Source organism: Coturnix japonica, chromosome 15 (assembly GCF_054131305.1).
Source record: "Coturnix japonica strain WE chromosome 15, WE-NBRP24, whole genome shotgun sequence".
In the NCBI taxonomy this organism is placed as follows: domain Eukaryota; kingdom Metazoa; phylum Chordata; class Aves; order Galliformes; family Phasianidae; genus Coturnix; species Coturnix japonica.
Window position 1 is genome coordinate 8,528,851 of NC_140677.1, and position 20,564 is coordinate 8,549,414.

Consider the following 20,564-nt stretch of genomic DNA (forward strand, 5'->3'; position numbering starts at 1 on the left):
CTAAATGAAAGGCTTCAAGTGTCTGGCCAGACTCCCTAATGCTAGAAGCACAGTCTGTTACTCCAGATAGGAGGAATTCTACAAGCCAGCACCTGGCAACACTTCTGATCTCCACAGAGCTGTGTTATGGATGAGGAAGACTGGGACTGGAGCTAGCTGTCAAACCTATAATTAAAAAAATGTGTTTTCTTATAGAAATTTCTTTCCGCTGTCAGGAGAGATGGAATACAAAATCTCATTTACCATATTCCACAAATTTTGTACACACTCAAACCAGAAAGCTCCAGCCACATCAGAAACATGAATAGTCCTGCATAATAACTTAAAATAACGCACCGATTCCTATGGCTCACACACAAAGCGCCAGCAAATCCTTTCCTAATAACAGTGCTGTAAGAGGTAGAAGGCCCTATGGGCTCCTACAAATGGAGTTCTAGATTTTCCAATAAAAGGATGGAAAAACCAACAGTGATTCAGGGACACAACTGACCTCCAAGCAGCAATAGCAGTGCTGGGCATTGCCCTGTACACTCAAACTGTACAAAGCATACCAAACCCTTCCTTTACTTAACTGGTGCCATATCCACAGATATCTCTGCAGCAGTGCTCTCTGGAGGAAAGCTGGGCTTCCATCCTTAGACAGTTTGACTATCAGACCATTGCAGTGGGAGCACAAGCCTCTGTTTCAGTCCTAGAAAAGCTTCCTACCACAGAATCATCGCACAGGCAAGAGTTAACAACCACAGAAATAAATTTGAGCTATTTATACAGATGTAACTCTGTTGTTATAAGCAAAGACAGTGCAGCAGATTTGCTCCAAGATGTCTGTGAAGGGTAAAAGTCCATAATTCTTAAAGTCAAGGCTTAAGTTCTGCAGGATTTGTTAAGGAAACACAGCATAGTTATTGTTTTGACACCTTGCAGCTCTGGGCTGCATTACTGCTAAAATCTCTCTCCAGGCAAGAGGAGTTTGAAGGGGATGCGATGAACCCCTCTAATCTATCTTCAAATTTATAGCAGCTTCATTTCTGCAGCATTCTGTTGCTTATGGAGCACCTTCAGAACTGGCAAACAAACAGCTTAACTGGCATTAATATAGCTTTGAATTAAAAGGGGAAAAAATAAGCAAGCAAACGTGCCCATTTTCCATTTCTGAAGACAAGGAGGATAAAAATTCCTGTGAAACCATATTTGAGAGTCTTTCTTCAGGGCACGTTTACATCATAGGTTATTTCTGTCAGAGTAGCAAGTAAAATTAAGCTGCGCTGCATTTCTGAGAGTGCTGCTGACACTGGGGACTGCACAGCCCTCGGGCACAATGCACCCCAACCTGCTGCACCAAGCAGCCAAGGGTCCCCAGGCTCAAGCACCTCCTTTTTACACCGCACTGGGGTGGGTCCCACATGTATGGGGACAGCTGAGAACCCAGTTCTGTGAGCAGCCTGCAGGCCCAGCTCCAGCAGCCACACTGGCTGCGTCAGCCATGTTGGCCGTGGCAGCCATGTTGTCTAGGCCTCACTAGGCCTTACACTGGGCCGCGCTCCATGCACAGCAGCTGTGCTGTGTCCTGAGGGAGCCTGTAATACTCAAACTGCTCAGGCAGTACATGAGTTTCTTGGGGACAGAGCCCAGGGGACGCATTCCTCACCTCAGCCCCAAAAACACACTGGTTGCAGGGTGACCAGGCTGCAGGTTGGCTGCTGCCACTGCAGTGCAGCCAGCACCCCCACAGGTGCCTGTATGCAGGATCAATAGCTCTTGTATTTTTCTAACAGTTAATCTTGAGGTGGGGGGGAATGAATTTAAACATCTGGAATATCAAGGAGATGCTCAGCACTCCCACAGCCTCTGGGTAAGTGCCATGCGTTTTCACACCCATCACACACAGCCATCAGAGCCTTTAAGCACAACAGCCTCTCTAAGGAATTAAGATGATGAGGATGTTATAAATACAAAAAGCTCCTTCCTGACGTATAACTGGTTAGAGCATCAAATAGTTCTGAGGTTTTGCACTGCCAATATACCAATATAAAGCATTCCTGGGAATGGCAACATTTTGAGTGTTTAAGAGCATTTACTCAAAAGCACTTTAGTGGTCCACTGACTTGAATTCAGAATGTATAAACAGGGATCATGGTGAGAAATAGGTTATATTGCCTGAGTTGAATACTCCTGAAAACATGGTGTAACACAGTGAAATATGGAAAGAAGAACAGCCACCGTGCCTGCCTATGCTCAGCTTTTTGGTGGCTTTCAGGCTGCTCTCTCAGCCTGGCCTAAGACAGGAACAGGTAGAACTCTGCAAGGGACGTAAGTTAGAAGGTAACCCAGCAGGATCGCCTGGAACAGGAGGTACCACCATTTTTTTTGTTACAACTCCCTGCTTCTGGAAACTGTTGGAGAAACTGCCATAATTACATGGTCAATGTATTGCGAAAGTGGGGAATGACTGCAGGAATGACAAGAAATATGCCTAGAATTAATCTGTGGTTAATCATGGTCTGCTGAATTATGGCTAATTAACCTACTCTGTGATTCTGTTTCTGTCTGCGTTACTCTCAGCTTACTCAGTACTGTGATAGATTTACCATTGTAGGGAATTCTAAAATCAACACTGGATGCTCTGCTGAAAGCTATTCTATTTCCTGCTGAAAGCTCCAAGCAGGAATTTATTCAGGAGAGTCCTATGGCCTATCTTATGCAACATGTCTAATTAGATAAGTTAAATGTTCCCTTCTTGCCTCGCGTAGAAGATAGATAAAATGAATCACGATTTGCAATATCATTACACGTTATGTAACTTTAAAATTATTCCATATACTGCATTTATACGCATGGCTGATTTTTTTTCCCCAGTAGAAGTCAAAGAGCAGCTATAACTCCCCACATCTACAATACATAATGAAACAACAAATATGATTTGTATTGAACATCTAGCGAGAAAATGCATTTTAAAAAAAAAGGAAAAAAAAAAAAGGTTTTGAACAACAGAATATCAACCTTTGCACCACTTGTCTTAAAAACGGAGCCAGATTTATCCCTCATTTAACTCTGGAGAAGCTAATTGATTAATTTCGTCCTCTGATCCTCTGGTAGTTAAATAACCACTTACATAACTAACTAACTGTTGTTCAAATTCACAGTTCTAGTCATAGCGTTCAGATGTGGCCTGATGTTACAGTGATGATGGATGATAATGAATATATAATAGCAGGTTCCTTCCCCATTATAAAAGTACCTGTCGCATAGGTATGAATTAATTGAGTTTAGCACAGATGCAGGGGTCAAAGAGGACCCAACTCAGAGAAAAGTATGTTTATGTCTGTCACAATTTAGCCTTCATAAATATGCATTGCATCGTTCTATTGTCTTCTTGATACCTACAGGTTGGTTTTGTTTTCTTTTTTTCCTGCTTTTATTAAAGCCTTCCCTCTAAACCAATCTAATCACACACAATTGAAACACAGATGAGATTTTTACACCTGCTTCTCAGCACTTCATCTTTTTTTCGCAAGTGAATTGAGAAGGTCAAGCAGGGCATGAAATAACACTGAGAATGAAGCAGAGCTTTTAGAGGAGTTAAAAGGAGAACTCAGAAGGCAAATTAACTTCTTTTAAAGGAAAAAAAAAAAGTTAGGAGTGTGTGCACAAAATTGAGCTATGGGGAAAAGGTGTTAATAGCTTCTCCCAGCTCGCTCCTCCTGTTACTAGAGATCCTTCTCTCACTACAGCAAGATATAACACACAGATTGCACAGCACTGCCTTTCAGAAAGCTTCCAAGATGAAACACAAAATCAGCACATAGTATTGACAGGGTATGCCTCAAAGTGTCTGTTCCTTGAGCAGGCAATGAAAAATGTCACTTCTGAGAGCAGCTGCCACCAGGTCCATGAGCAATGCAGGACTCCGGTGATGTAATAAGGCCACAGAGTTTCTGCAGAAGCCCAACACTGCTCTGCACTGTTACCTCTAGTGCTTCCTTTCTGCCTCCATCTCAGAACAGACCAGGAACTTGGGGTTTTATTCATAATCTATCAAACGTGTGCAACTGCTGGCAGCCCAAGAAATACAACAGGGGAGCCAAACTCCCCACGTCACCTGTTCTTATATACGACTATTGACATAACAGCGATCCTAGAGACCCATCAGAAGGGAGATTATCTAGTTGGAAATTGTAATATCAGGGTGCCAATTATTTGAGAAGGTGAGAAGAGGTCATGCTGATAAAGTGACAGCTATGCTGTGGAGAAAGCTGAGAGTCTATTTAAGTGTACCAACAAACAACACCATTCTGGGGGATTGAAATGCCAGACACAATTAGGGAACGCGTGGCATTAGAGCTGCACCGCTGACTGCCTGGCCAGAAGGGCATGTGGAGGAAGATCACAGGGGATCTGAGCACAGTGGTCACAAAAGCATTGATGCTTCAATCTGCCTTCTATTGATTGGATAGGCACAGTGCTAAAACCAGGTTTTCAGCACCATTAAGACCTGCTCAGTGATAGAACTCACAGGGAAGAATCACATCCTGCTTAGGTCCCAGGCTGGGCACAAGACCCTTGTTTGGAGTATTACTCCATTACTCTCATAGTGCTGCCATAGAAGTGACAGTAATGAACGGGAGTCAGCATCTCTGCAGGAGAAACAGGAGCCAAAAATCCATTGCAGAAATGTTTAATTTCCAAAAAGACATTGACGTAGAAATAAAGAAGCTTGTTAGAAAGGAATTTAAAGGGGGTGGCAGAAAGGGCTGTAGGTTCGCCTGAGGCATAGAGATTACTATTTAGACCTCAAGCTGAAGCACGGAAGAAATGCAGAGCAGCTATCAGGGCAGAGTGAGAAGGACCAGTACCAGACTGACGTGGTTAAATAGCATGGTAAAGAAAATGAGAGGGCATCCTTTAAGAAATTAAAGAGCATTAAAAATGTAAAGATGGGAAGCCACGTATTATAATTTTAAATTGAAGTTGCTATAATTTTCTTGTTCCGTGTGAAAAGCAGTGACACGCTAAAGGCAAAATAACTACTAATGAACCAATTTCAAAAGGCATCTGGAACAGACAGCCAGCCAGAGAGGGGGTAAGGCCAATGCATGATGAAAATATGGAAGAGAAATATTAAACTCAGAAAAAGATGCTACGACATGAAGCCTACTGGTGCCATTTATTCTCTATGGCATATTTCTGCTTTGAGAACAGATTTCCAAGTGTAACAGCCTCCATTTGATCCATTATTTCATTAAATTCCATTCCATACAGCAGACCCACAAAATCTGAAGTCACCTTAAGGTCCAAGAATTAGCAGAAAAGGAAGGAGATAGCCAAGACAGGGCAGTTCAAAAAATCCTGAGCCTTACAGAACTGCACAGGCTGGACTACAGCTTCAGTCTGGGGGACAAAAACTGTCTCCAGAGATCTAATTCCTAATATGGCCAGGGATAAATGTGTAAGTAAATGCAGCTGTGCTGCAGCAATCTCTGCCTGCTGGCTCCTCACTCAGGACAAAAGAGCCGACGCGGTTTCCAAGGTGAGGAATGTTTGGGTGGTATTGAATCACGTTGGAATGAATAATGGAGTTGCTCATAGAAAGTAAAAATGACCTTGAAGAATTAAAGCAAGAGCAGAAGGACTCTGAGCCTGCTACCTGGAAACTGGAGGTGGCGGCTGTAAGAAATCCTGTTGTGGTTAATGCATTGGGGCCACTGCCAAAATCACTTTGTAGAAATTCCTTTTAGGATATGAATGTAGAAATGAAACAAATGATTTGCAGCAAGCAGGTCACTGAGTTCCACAGGATAGAGAACAGAAAAATAATGTTAAGCTTTGGCAGTCTCCAGCAGAGATGGTAAATGGCTGGGAGCAGAAATAGCAGCTAAGCCTCCTTGATTTAAAACCCTCCAAGCCCCCTGGATGCTGAAGTTCCTTCTCTGCACCCAGTGCAAATGCTCATCCTTGTTTGATGAACACTTTGGCAGGCAGCAAAAACTAATGACAAGAGCAGCATGGCAGAGTTCCTACAGATACAGACTAAAGCTGTGAGGAAGGGCCAGTGAAATGCAGCTCACAGCTCTTCAGTTGGATTTATTATGATGCAGTCCTAGCCACTAGATGAGAGGGCAGGGAGATTTTTGCATAGAAAGCAGGAGGAAAGCAATAGTACTGCACTGCTACTACTTAAGATCGCTACCAGGAGAGAAAGGTTTCTTCAGGAAAGAGGCTTTAAAGAGGGTGAGCTTCACCCACAGAGCTGTGGAAGAGGAGGGACATTGGCACAGGTTTGGTGTGGGTGATGGGGCTAAATACAATCCCAGCAGCATCACAGATAAATGTTACTTTGGAAACTGTAGAAGACTGTTTGCTTTTCCAGCTGACTCTTAGCACTTGGTGTTGGACCTAATAACAGAGTTCAAATTGTTTCCACAGACTAATAAGGCCTAGGACAATTTATAAGGTTTGGCATGGCAATTCTAGAAACATCAAGAGAACACAAGAAGAGAAGATTTACTACACACTGCATGTCTCCGTTTGTTGCATCTGACAGCTATTTTGGGGCAAGGCAGAACCTTTAAACGAAAGGCGATCTGTTTGCGTGTCGCCACACTCAGCATGTATTTGGATGTGCTAAAATGCACCTCAGGAACATGCAAGAAGCTTCAAAAAGATCCAACTTATCTTTAGGGATAGGGGGAGGAATTCCCACCGGTGACAAGGAAACTGAGACAGCAGAGAACCAGCTGACTCCCCAGCTATGCAGAGGGCTGCAGATTTTTTAGGCCGTGCTCATATTACAGTAGATGGCAGTTGCCAATATCGCAATACCTTGCGGAAAGTTAGGTGGGAAGAAGAAACCGCCCCATCGGTCAGCAGAGCACAAGTTAGCAATCTTGGAGCTGACAACAGCTTGTGATGGTGCCTATCTTACAAATGAAAGCCTTCCCTTCCTTTGAATGCATACAGTAGTGCTTTGGGAGCACTCCTGGCACAAATGCATGAATGGCACAGGGAAAGGCTCATCTTAGCAGAAGGCTGAAAGTTCTCCCAAGATGAACTACTGCATCACCTAAGAGGGACTGCTAACCAGGATTAAATAGCGAGGATGTTTTCTTGCTGTTTATAAGGAAGGGTTTATATTTAGAGCAGATCACGCATCCGTGAAGCTCAGGCATCCTGAAGGAAACAGTCAGGTGGTTGTCTGATTTCACCATCACAGAGAGTTCTGGGCCACGTGTGGCCAGGCTGATGCCTTGCCCAGATGGCCTCATTAGTAAATTCACAGCCAGCAGTGCTGAGCAGGGGAGAAAGAATTCCACTGCTCAAGGGAGTGAATGTGCTCCAAGAGGCATCTGTTTCATCTCCCCCCATAGTTTGCAAAGTGTCATCACTCCTAAACTGACCACCAAGAGAGCAGGCTTAAAACAGAAAAATGAAGCTCCAGGGCTGCCAATAGCCTTCTTTGGTCATAGCATCAGCGCAGAGTGAGCAGGGGAGTTACATGGCTCGTAAAGTCCTCTGAGCTCCTCAGAACGTCAGCAACAGAACTCTTTGTATTGGAATCTTGTAATTCAGACATTAGGTAATGCCAAGGGACTGAGCAGAGGAGCAGGTTATGGGACGTGACATGCTCCAGTTATACCAGACACTTGGAAAGGGGATTATGGAACTAAGTGCCTTACTGTCAATACATAAAGAGCATAAAAACCCTTCCTCAAACTAAGAAGGAGCTTTTTTGGTTAAAAGATGGACGGGTTTAGAAAAACAGTGCAGGAGATGCGATACTTACATTGCCAGCCAAAGCCCTGCAGCTCAGCATATGCAGTGAGCTCAAAGCCAAAAGCATTAAGATGGTATTGTCACCAACACTGCTATATGGAGGAGGCTGAGCAGGCTCCCACTAAACGCCCTCTCTGTCCTGTGTATGATGTTTGGGCTCCTTCCAAAACTGGAGATTAACTGAAGACGTCACTGCTAATAAACACTGGGGTGATGATCTTTTGTTAGAAACAAAAATGAGTCTCCTGTTCTATTCTTCCTTTAGTTATATGATTTGATATGGAAGGAAAACCCTGCCTAAGAGCCTACATCGTTAATTTTGATCTGTAATTCTCAGTTCATTTATCCTTGTTTTGCCAGAATTGATCAGAAAAAAGCCTCTGTGATTTATTAGCAAACATTTTGCTTTGAACTAATTCAGTTTGTTTCTTCCTTGATGCATTTTAGGATATGTTACATGGTGAGATTTTTGTTCTCATGGACAGGCTGGGGAAAGGCTTTGCACGGTGACACAGTTGGATGGAGAGGAAGAATGGATTTCATCTACCTGCTACTGAGAAACAGCACCTAAGGCTGCAACACACCTTTAGAGTAGCATGCCATTACATTTGAACTTTTTCTAACAACCAGATCAATCTGTCCAGCCATATGCTACCTATTAATTTGCTATTTATACTCACAAGCCTCTCTCTGCCCCATTTCAGGCCAAACAAGCTCTTTGCCCGGAGCAGTGCTCCGAGTGACTACTCAAGTCTGAGTGATTCCCAGGTGCTCTTCGGCTCCCAGTTCTGCCCAGAGAATGTGCAGTCAGCAGCACCGCTGGAGCTGGGTGTGCAGCTGGGCCAGCACAACTCCCAGGATGTGAGTTTTGCTCCCTCGTTCAGCCCTGCCCAGGCACACAGCCACCATCCAAAATTAGCAGTGAATACAGAAATAGGTACTAACATTTGGCAAACCCGGTTACCTTCTGATACAGTAAGAAGAGTATATAGTTACAGCAACTAGAAAGCAGCCTGGTTAGCTAAAAAAATACCATTTCTCATCAATGATCATTATTGAGATAAGCATTATTTTCTTTGATTCTTTTTGATTACCAACCTAATGTGAAATTAGTCTCAAGCTGAAGTCTTTAGATCCCCTAGGTAAGGTAGAAAGCGTTGTCTGCTCTTTGAACAACTCTGCGTTAATTGTTATTCGCTTCCCACAGGAGAAACACAGGTATTCAGTTCCACAGAGTTACCTTGCAGTACTGTTGTTGTGGCAGATCTCCAAATGCTTGTGGATGAAGAGCTTCTGTGCTCAAAATCTTCTTCCCGTAGCACGTGGCTTCTGATGTTACCAGCCTCGCTAAAATAGCTCCTGCTTCACTAGCAGATAACGCCAGATCCAAATAAAGACACCTGGGAGCAAAGATTAGGAAAAAAACAGTCATGCCAGCTCCATAGCCCCAGGCAGCCGTTCAGTCCCAGATCCCATCCGCTGTCCCTGCACTTTGCTGAAGAGCTTGCCCTTTAACTGTGTAGCTTTTCATCAGACGCAGGAAAGGAAATTCGCTCTTCAAGATGAAAGAGCATTGAAACATGTGAAAAACTGAGCTACAGTCTGATGATGTTCAGCAGCAAAGGATGTCACCTAGCAGGAAATTCAATAGGATTTTCTTTAGATTAATGTGCAGGGAGCTCCCTGAAATCATTTTTGCAGTCTCTGTGTTAAGCGTACAGGGAAAAATATCGATGCAGCTGATGACAGCAATCAGCTGGAAACAGTGAGGGTGAGGAAAAAGCCTGAGTTTGAAGAAATTCAGGTTGGGTGTCTGTTCCACAAGGAGCCAATCATAGAACTGTTAAGGGTGGGAAAGACCACTAAGATCATCCAGCCCAACCATCAACCCACTGAGCCCATCTAACCAGGCACAGTCAGTGAGCAATAACCTCATGATACTTCAGCATCCCCATCCAGTCTGTCACACCCAATCACTACGAGCCCTGCCTCTACAAAGTCCTTGGTACACAAATGCTTTTTGCTAATCAACTTTCTGATTATTTTTATACTTCATTTTTCTTTCTTTTGTGCAACAGAGCGAGCCCAGTATTTTTACCAAATACCAAGCAAAACCACAGCTATTTGATGAAGATACGAAAGAAAAAGGGCTGCTTAGCTTTGGAGCAGGACAGGGGATGAGAGTCCTGGAAAACTTCAAAGCAAATAAGAACAAAATAAAGGACAAATACGACCGGTATGTACCCACACAAACTCCTTCTGTGAAGTCTGTTATCACTCCCTGCAGCTCCTCTTTTAAAGTTAGACACGGCACAGCTGCATATTCCAGGTTTTAGACAATCTCTCACTGCAAAGAGTGGCAGGATAAAAGAATAGGGTTTATCTGCAGCAAGAGTTGTGTAATGCTTCCAGCCATAAGCCACGAGGAACAGCCAGAACTATAACCTGAATTTACCTTTGTCTTCTCTCTCTCTAGTCAGCAGGGGTTTGTTCGGTTTTTTTTTCCTCCTGTGTTGCTTCTCTATGAAAGCCCGTGGTTCTAAAAAATTTATAGGCTTTATTGGGACTGATCAAAGAGACTCCTGGTGTGACATTTACCTTTGAGACAGATGAGGAGGCTGCCAAGAACACTCGTGTGCAGAGGAAGATGTGATGATTGTAACATAAACCTGCACGAATCCCTATAATGTTATTTGTATGCAGGATTTTATGTGTGTTTTTGATAACAGCCAAGTACAATTTGATGACGAGCCCTCTGTCAAGCAGTAAGAATTAAATGCAGCTATCAGACCTCTATGACTTAAGGATTAAGCCAGTCTTTTCAATCTCAAATGAAAGATGGCAAGCTCCCCAGCACACCTATAAATAATTCTTCGTTCTGTACATTTTGTAAAGTAACATTCCAAGTGAAACAGGTTTTTGTTAAAAGCCTGGAATCAGATCAGACTGCACATCTCCTCCTCTTTTACAATAGGCACCGTGATTCTGACAATGCAAAAACATGGTGCTTGGTGCTCATTGGAAAAAGGGAGGATTTCTGTATTTGTACCCAAATTGTAAGGAATGGACATGCGTTTTTAAATGTTCAGACAGAAATCTTAAATTATCCTCCATTTCTTTTTTAAATTCAATATGCTTCTTTCCATACTACAGATGCATTCTCAGATTCGAAGTACACCTACGGAAGTAGCTGTGTTACCTTCACAGAAATAAATATATCATTTATCCTTTTGCATCTCCTGTGTGTCTGATGATCAAAATGAACTTATTCTTTTCATAAATGCTGGAAAGAATTGCAGAAGCCTTGCCTGCTTCTCACTGCTACACTCTACCTGGCCTCCACCTTTTTGACCTCTGTAATTTGGATGACTAAATGATCAATTTAAAATGACCCAAAACTCCAGAGAGGAAATAAGCTATCACTGTGCTTAGCAACAGTCCGTGCATTTTGGCTTGATAGGTTAATCATGAATATAGCCTGGTTCTTGATAGGCTCACTCCACTCCAAAGGATGGATAACAGAAACCACAGGCGTAATCTCAAGAGAAAAGGACTTGTGCTGTATGTTCTTCCTTTGTTGATGCTGCAGCTTTTCCCTATTTTCCCCCCCACACCTATTTTAGTCCAAATATAATATGTATGTATCTCAGCAACTGGCATGCCATCTCCACCCAGAGCAAGTCCTTCTGGACCAGACAGCACAGCAATAGCACCCAGCAGCCAACATGCAGCTGTGCAAACATGCCTGGAACTTCCATGAGAGGCAGAAATGCTAGGCCAGGATCAGCAGAGTTAAAATAATATGTTTTAAAATAATACATATATATGTGTGCGTAATGTATGTGTATGTATATATATATATATATATGTATGTATTTTTTTAAATGTGATATTTCCAATTTCTGACTACTTCCATAACTTACATGTGTGTCCTATACTTGCTGTGTTTCTGGCTTTTAATTTTTCTTTTCTCCTCCATTTTAGAGAAGTGTTAAGCACCTTCATTTCCAGCATCAACGACAGGCTCCAAGGGGTAAGTTAAAGCAAATTCAGAGCCCAGAAGGAAGAATTAGAAATGCTACTCAGCATTCACCTTCTCACACTTTCTTCACTGATATTTAACTTAGTGTACTGTTTGCTGTGAGCACACAAATACTTCAGACCAACAAACGCCAATGCTTTTTGCACATACCATGCTTTTTGTGGCCAATCCTTAGGGTTACAGGCCATAGGGCCTTGTCTCAGGGTCAGTAATGGAATTTCTCTGGGGCTTGGGAGCAGGAACAGGCTGTAATGGCTCTCTACAAATACAAAAGCCTCTGCCCACAGACAGTACCTTACGCTCAGGAAAAAGTAACCCGGTGTAGTCTCACAGTCTAAAGGTGAACGTCTCTTCTTCCCTCTACTTTTCATAAATAATTTAACTGTTATCATTAGTGTTTGGCTTCTTATGAACAGATTCATACCTCTATTGCAAAATAATGTAAGACTTCTGCAATCCCTCACTTGTCTTTTGAGCCATTCCAGGTCTCTTTTGGGGTTGCAACCAACCAACTGTTTGAATTAACAGACAGTTGCCCATTGTTCTGTGGCATTTAAGGCTGTATTTTTGCAAGCAAATAAAAGACAACGTATAATTTTCTCACTTACCTCCACTCCTGCAGCTGCAATCGTGCTTGGACAAGTTTGAAGAAGAGTTCAATTCAAGAAACAAATCAATTTCTGTTCACCTGGAGACCGTTTCCAGGACACGTGAGTCCTTTCAGTGCTTCTGTTAACAGCAGAGGGCACAGTCAAACTACTGAATGCCTCCAGGCTGAGCTGATATAGGCGTCTCATGCCATTCACAGCTGCTCCTCGTAAGGGTAAAGAGCCAAGAGAGGCTTAGTTACAGCATGGGTTTGGTTTTTCCATTCTTGTTATACTTACTTTTTCTTTGCTCCCTTTTGTCAAAGAACTTAAGTGCTGTATGGTCAGACACTGTGTGTGTGTAGATAAAGGCACCTCTATGGCTTTGTGTTTTACTGTATCTGATACACTAACGAAGTGCTCACTAAAAATACTGTTGATACTTATATCCTATGTTTTCACATCCAAGTTTTAAGTCATTCTCAAGTTTTCACTGTAGTTTGCAGTTTTCTGTCTCTGATACTATTCTTCTTAGGTGAAAAGCAAGGTGAAGAGCACTAGAATCTTATCTGTGCAGCAAAATGTGGCTTCTAAGATGCACAGTTTTGACACTTACCCTTTAAGTCAACACAGCCCTCTCAGGCATGAGCAGAGGAGCCTGATGCATTTTTCAACAGGCTGTGGTAGCACACGTGTTCAAAATATCAATCTTATTGTAGTAAGAATGCTCCCTTGCTGTGCTTGGCAAGTGCTCTTTGTGGGACCTCAATGTAAGCAAAAATCCTGTCTGCTTTGGCCAGCACAGCAAGCTTCCTATTGTGCATTTGTCCATCCCCTGGTTGCTTCAGTGTCTCAGCTTGTCCACTCTGAGGCAGGACTTTGCCTAATTTCATACACCTCTAGCACAGAAATTGTTGTCATGGCACTGAAAATTAAATCTGTTGTTCATGATTCCCCCTCGTCCTTCTCTGCCATTTGCTCATCTGCCCTGTTTCTTTTCTGTAACCATTTTAAATAAATGTGCCTTGAATGAAATGAGAAACCTCCCAGAGGTGCCTGCTGCTAGATTTTCAAAGCAATTGAAAAGAGAAATTGGCACTTTCTGTAATGTATCATGCTGCAGAATGTTGAATATATAATGAAAATCATCACACACTCCACAATGTTGTTCTTTTTCTATTTCTGGGAGGTTCATCTGTCACTGGTTAATTGCTGATAAACACTGCCATTTGACTGGTGTCACGGTGATGGATAATTAAGTTCCCACCACATAAATGCCCACACTTGTGCCTTGAAAAGATCCCAGCTGAGGTAATTCCTTCAAAAAAGCTCTGTAAAATTCCTAAACTCAGCTGACGAAGAACTAAATTCAGAGCCAATGAAGCACTGAGTGGCAGTGGCTGGTGATACAGCACCGTGGGATGTGGGTGACATGGTAGAGGTGTTAAGCAATTGGTGGTGGAGGATTTGACGTGAGGAGCTGAATGCGGAAGATGACAAGACTCTCTTTGGAGACAGAAGTTGTACACCAGGCCATTCAAACAACGCTGGGAAGTAAAGGAAGCATCACTTGAAATTAAGTCTGTTCTCATTAGAAGCATTTCAGGAGTGCCATAGGCCTCGTTTACAGCAGTGAGCAGCATGTACATTTGGCAGAGTCTACATAGCCACCGTGTGAGAAGAAAACAGAAAATATTGCTGAAAATATCCTTCCAAATGCTGTTGTGCTGGCACACTCTTTGCAATGAGATCAAAACTGTTCTCTTTTGTGCATTTGTTCATATGTGCATGCACACAGTGGATAGAGCTGCGTCTGGCACCATCAATGAGACAGCATTTGCCTGAGCAGCTTTCACAGATGCACAGCTGCTCTGTGCCTTGCACCCATCTCAGTGTGCTGTGCAGTGGGATGTAAAGAGGGAAGCAGACCTGTGTTCTCGGATCTGCCTTGTAAAGAGTTTATCTGGTTGACTTGCTGGCTCACCATTTGCTTGCTTTTTCTGGTCTCAGCTGCTGTAACTAATTTCTTTTCTATTTTCCTCATTTTCATTTAATACTCACATTTATATCAAAGCTTTCTTATATATATATGCACACACACACATATATATACATATACAAATCTTCGTATTCACAGCTCAGCCCTCTCTGAACTGCCTTGCTTTTCTGCTATCTGGCAGTTCCAGCTGTGACAACTCACAACAGCCATATCCTCTGCAAAACTTCTTAGCATCTTCCTAGCACACTGCTGACAATCTGCCCCTCCTGCCAGCAAAGATAGCAAATAATGTGCAATATTTCCCTTACAGAGGTATGAGTCAATGCAATCCTCTGACAAAACCCAGCACTGGGCAGCAGGATGGGCTGACTGGGTGGGCTCACCTACTGCCCACCCTGAGGACTTGCAGCATTATCTCTCCTGATGGATTTCACATTGCTTATGTTATTTATGCAAACCAGCAGCGTTCCAAGACAATGGTACTGTAAACCCAACCATAGCAACATTCCAGGTTGGAAAAATCTATTTGGCTTGGAGTGAAATACCTGAAGAGAGGCACAAGCCCGTGCATAATCCACTCATTAACCGGGTAAAGATTTGTCCTCTGTGATTGAGTTATTCAGTAACCATCCACTGCAGGGTTTATTTGTAGAAGACTTTCTCTGAGGCAGCTGTTCTTGATCATTTTCAAAGCCAAGAGCTTTGACTAGCAGGGCCCTTGATCTGATTCTACCTCAGCCATCTCGATGCCTTTTCTCAGCGTAGATCAACACACATTTCTGTTGTGTTTAATAATGTTTGACAAGTCTGAACGCTCCTTGGTGTGGAAGGCAGCGAGGGAGGAGAGTGCCCCTCCTCTGCACTGAGGTTTTTCTGCAGAACACTCCTACGTGTACAAATGGAGTGTGTTCCAAAGGCTGTTGGGAGCCTGCCTGCAGCATGCTGTGCTGAGTCAAATGTGTGTGCAGATCACAAGCCTGGAGGATGCAACACTATTTTTAAACCAAGGATACCGTGTTGAGGAAGAACAGATAGGCAGGGGAAATCAGCTTTAAAAATAATTCAGAGTTAAAATAAAGCATATGGGGAAGAGCAGCAAGCTGGGGTAAGCCTTCCTTGTGTACAGCTGGAATGGGATGGAGTGACAAGAGGGGCTTTCCTCGTTCAGCAGCTGCTGCCTTCCTCCCCTCGGTGGGGCTGCAGGCCTGCAAGGGGCTGGCAGCCTCCTAGAAACAGTGCAGGGGGTGCTTGGGTCTAACCAGGGAGATGCAGACTCTGAAAGGAGCCACTGAAACACCTCTTCCATCATTACAAACCCATTTAACAAGCTATACGTGACCCAGCACACAGCCTTGTGTCACCTGCTGGCTGCCCACTGCCTCACCTGCACCCAGGTCACTGTGGAAGGCTCCTGCAGGACTGGCCTGAGTTTGTCCCCTCCAGCCACCACTTCCCAGAGCCTTTATGCACCTCACAGTTTGTCTCAGTTTTTTTCATATGCCGTGATGATTTCCAAAGAAAAGCTTTGTTTGAGTCTACACAAAGGCCACTGCATTGCCTTCATCTAACAAATCACCTCTCTTATCATTGGGTAGTGCCTTAGTTGGGCACAATCTGCCTTTCATGGAGTCTTGTTCTGTTTTGTTCCATTTTCCTCCATATCTTTGACTGCTCGTTCCTTTAATGTCTAGTTAAAACCTTGGGCAGCATGAGAACAAACCCGACAGCCTATAATAGCTCACATCTCGTTCTTTTCTCTTTACCTAAATGTACCCTTTCAAAAGTCCCTGGTTTTCATGAAACCAAAGCGTGTATAACCCCTTCTGCCTGTCTCTCCTTAATAGTTTTTAACTCTGGCCAATTCCATCACGAGTTTGACAGAAGGGCAGAGCCACCAGGATAATTAAGTTCCTGTGAGCTTAATGAAAATAGCTGGGCAGGAGAAGTGATGCTGAGCACTGTGTGGTGCTGCAGCGGGGGAGCAGCATCCCTGGGGTGAGAGGAGCTGCCCTGAGGAGCTGAGATAAATACTCCATGTGAAGCAACCTCTTCAGCAGGGCTCTCGGCTCCACAGACACCACAGTCAATCAAACATATTGGATCTGCAGGAAAAGAGGATTAATGAACTGCAGAGCTCTTGCAGCCACTTGTTGGAACATCACTCTGCGTGGATTTTTCCCTCGGGCACACAGCAGCATTCCAGAACTCCTGAGTTTTGCTTATCCCACCCAGCTGGTTTGGGAACACTGTTTTAGGAGGGCCCTGAATCCTGTTTTGGGGCAACCAGTGAGCGCTCCGCCCCCAGCCACACATCTACACCTTCCTGTGCTGCTCAAAGGGAAGAGCAGACACGGCTAGAGAGCATCTCTTCTTCTGTTTCATCATTTATGGCTTTAAAGGATGACTTCAGGTTGAATCTTAGGAAGAATTTCTTCTCAGAAAGAGTGGCCAGGAGTGGGGGAGTCACCGTCCCTGGAGGGGTTCAAGGAAAGGGGAGATGTGCTACCTAAGGACATGGTTAGTGGGCAGCATTGGTGGTGGGTGGACAGTCAGACTGGATGATCACAGAGGTCTTTTCCAACCTGAATGATTCTATGGTTCTATAAGATTGCCAAGGTTTTTCCCCATCCATGTAAACTGTAAACCAGGCACTGGGGTCCTTCTCCCAGTGCTGTCTGTATTCACCTCAGCCTTCCTTGTACTGAGCTAAGCAAGCGTTCCAGCTTCACGTAGCCTTTCATCTCCGGCTGCCATATAATAGAGCACAGTAAATGAGATTTGGCCTGTACTCAGCATCTTATAATTTCCAAGTGCTTTGCATTAAGCATGTACCCCACTGTTCATTGTTTGGTGCTCGGGGAGAGCTCAGCTGTGGTTGCACATCACAGTGAAGTATTTCATGCCAAGCCGTGGCGGAAGTAGCGATAGTATTGATAGCTCTTTGTTCATATTTACAAATGAAAGACCAAATGTGTTTTTTATTGATTTGCCTGTTTAGTGCAAGATGCTCTTCAAAGTCACAGCAACGTGGTGCTGAAAGCCCTGGAAGATAAAAGCCAAATGGAGCGGGTGCTGCTGGAGATGGAGGGGAGGCTGGCGGCCGTAAGTGGGGAAATTAATCTTTTATTCTGAATCTTCGTTCTGAATTTCTCCAATTTCTTCCAAATATTAACTGGATATTAAATTGTCTTCAGACTGAGGGTTACAAAGTAGACAGTTTCTATTGTAATGAATGGGGAAAGCATATTAAAATGCAAATTCTGGACCACATACTGGCTGATGCTTACCCAGGAGCCTGAACACAGTGCTGTCAGTGCTGATGGAATCCTGGTGGGGGCAAAGGGAGCCCAACAGTGCCCTGTGGTGGCAGGCACACGGTGAAGCACTGCTTTCTTGCTCTATCACATGCCTTTCCTGCAGGAGATGGTGCAGTGCGTGCCCACTTTTGGGTCACAATAAATATGTTTTACATAGAGTGATACAAATTGCTAAGATTGGGTCTTAACTTAAGGCGTCTCACTGATGCACTATACCAGAGTTTCTTCTTTGAATCCTGTTATCACACTTTGTAATGCATTGTTTTCTGCTTCTGCTAACTGCTCCCCCAGAAAGATGTGGAGATTTCGGACGTGAAATCCAGTGTCCAGCAGCTGAAGGAGGGCCTGGAGTCGCTGCCAGCCCAGCTCGGTGACCACCACCTGAAGCTGTGTGAAGAATTACACTCCCTGAAGCTCCCCAGTGCCTTAGCTGAGCTGCAGACCTTCATGTCCAGTGCCAGAGCCCCCCCCAGGATGGTGGATAACTCCTCCCAGACCTCGCCTGGCACACGCCAGGACTGTGGCCCACATCAGCAGAAAGCGCGCTGGCCGTGCTGCTGTGCTATGGGGGGCTGCAGCTCCTTGGGTCTGTCTGCGGCGGGGAAGCAGCACGGAGTCACTGGGGATGTGACACCTCGGAGTGGCTCCGATACAGCTTCTGAAAACAAAGTCAGCCCCGTTGCTACAGCCGTGTGTGGCAGGGAAGTGGAATCTGCTTTGGTAGCACAGAGCTGCTCTCACCATCCGTGTGTGCTCAGTGCTAACAGCCAGTTCCTGGGGGATGGTCGGAAGAAGCACGTTCCCATACTGCAGGAGATATCCCCAGTCACTCCTCTGAGGAAGGCAATCCGCAGAGGCACTGGAGGATTTAAACCCCTGACGCCATTACAACAGAGGCAGCCTCCAGTGTGCCATCTCTTTGTGCAAAGCAACGTGTCTGGGCAAAGAGATGGGAACTCGTCCACAGACCTGGAGCTGGAGAACATAGCCGTAGGGAACAAGGCAAGGCAGAAGGTGGGAAGGATCCCTTGGAATAAAGCAATGGAGAGAAAGAAAACATACCCTAGCAAGAAAAAAAGGGAGCTTGCCAGGTGTGCTGATGGTGGGCTGAAGCAAGTAAGAGCAAACAGGATTATCGGGTTGGGAAGCACCAGAAAGAATTGCTTTCCCAGATATACAGTTGCTCTCAGTTTAGCCAGCTCTAACCCAATTCCCGCAGCTCCCCCTCCACAGATGCTCAGCGGTGCTCAGCCCAGGCTTACAATGAGCTCCCTGCCAGCACCGTGCTCCAATAAAAGCATGCTCCAACCTGCAGAGCAAACGAAGAGAAGTCTGGAAAACAAGACAAGTGTGATGGTCTCCAGCGTGAGAAGGGATTTCTGGGATTCCTCTCCCCAGGAGAGTCTGTTCTCCCTGTGCAGGGCAGGTGACAAACAGGAGAGCTGCTCCATAGGCTCCACCAACCCGTGTGCTGGCAACGTGCAGGGCATGGAGTGTTGCTCCTTGGTTTTTGATAGCGATTATTCAGATTGAGGGGTTTCATTTTCAGAGCCTCCAGTGCAGACATGGCCCTCTCTCTGTTGCCGTTTATTCCTCCTGTTAATGTGTCCTACATCTGATGGTGGGAGCTCATACTGCCAAGAAGGGCTGAGCGTACCCATGTGAGCGCAGCCCCTTGCAAACAGGCAGGGCTCCTGCCTGGCGCCCAAGCAAGTTGCTGCCTGCTCAGATCCGTGCTCAGGGACAGCGTGGGATCTGAGGCTTGGAAAGCTGCGTGGGTCTGCATTATTTCACCCCCCGCCAGAAGTGCCCCGGGCTCTGCTTACTGTTGTGTTCACCCTGCAGAGAAGTGCCTGCGCTCGGCTGGGACTTTCAGCCCTACACTGCTGATAACATCTCTATAGCTGGAGGCTTTCACTCCTCTCTTACTCATAGTCTCTGTTTTGGTTTGTATGTCTGAAAGTTCTGACTTCTGGCTCCCTTGAAAGTTGGGGTCTTTTTCTGGTAACGTTTAGATTTGTCTCAAGAGCTGTTTCTGAGCATTGGGTGGAAGCAAAGTCCCAGCAGCCCCAGTGCATCGACTGCTGTGCTGCTTCTCCCTTGAGGCCAATCTTTCCTTGTTTCAGGATGTTCAGGATGTTGTTTAGTTTCTGTCATAGTAATCTCACGTCTTCATGCATAAAGGACATGCTCACCTCCAGCTTTTCAAGCATTGCTCTCAAACATAAGCCCAAAGAAGCAAAGTCGAAATTCAACAGCTTCAGTAACCGATGGATGCTTCTCATCTTTTCAGCGTGGTTCTTTGGCTCAGGGTCATCCCATGTGTGCAGATGTTGATTGAGGAGGGACCACCTGACCAGCACCCCTGCATACATGGCAGCTCGAGCTCTCGGCAGCCCCACAAGCAAACAGGGCAGATCTCCCTGCATCTCCAGCCATGGGGCTGTTTCCACTGTTTCACGTGTTTTTGCCCTTTTGATCTTTGATCTGAGCTGCTGCAGGTGAAAGAAGCGTTTCAGTATTGACAAAAGCAGCCTATTGCCGTGAGCCCACATGGTGCTGTGTGTGGGATGGCTGGGATCGCTCAATAAACCCAATGTTTCTTTGCAGATGTCTCATTTCTCTGTGCTGGTCCTTTCTCAGGTGAGGAGATATCCCGTGTCAGCAGGTGAACAGAGGGACAGCTGCCCACAGACACGTACACGCACTGCGGGGATGGCCCACATCAGCTCAGCTGGCCCTGAATCATGGGGCAGAGCGGGAGAGGATGCGGGAGCTGCGCGGAGCCGGGGGATCCCCAGCGGCTGAGCCGGGGGTGTGCGGGGGGCTCCATCCCGCATTCCTCCCGT

General features: G+C 45.0%; 1 protein-coding gene across 1 annotated transcript; it reads left to right on the forward strand.

The window, feature by feature from the left end:
- Positions 1-1,664: 1,664 nt before the first annotated feature.
- Positions 1,665-20,322, forward strand: IHO1 (interactor of HORMAD1 1). The gene is made up of 7 exons (XM_015875385.3): positions 1,665-1,852; positions 8,475-8,631; positions 9,849-10,006; positions 11,755-11,803; positions 12,435-12,522; positions 17,397-17,500; positions 18,007-20,322. Exons 1-7 carry the CDS (start codon positions 1,797-1,799, stop codon positions 19,246-19,248), a joined length of 1,854 nt encoding a protein of 617 aa, XP_015730871.2. The 5' UTR covers positions 1,665-1,796; the 3' UTR covers positions 19,249-20,322.
- Positions 20,323-20,564: the final 242 nt, after the last annotated feature.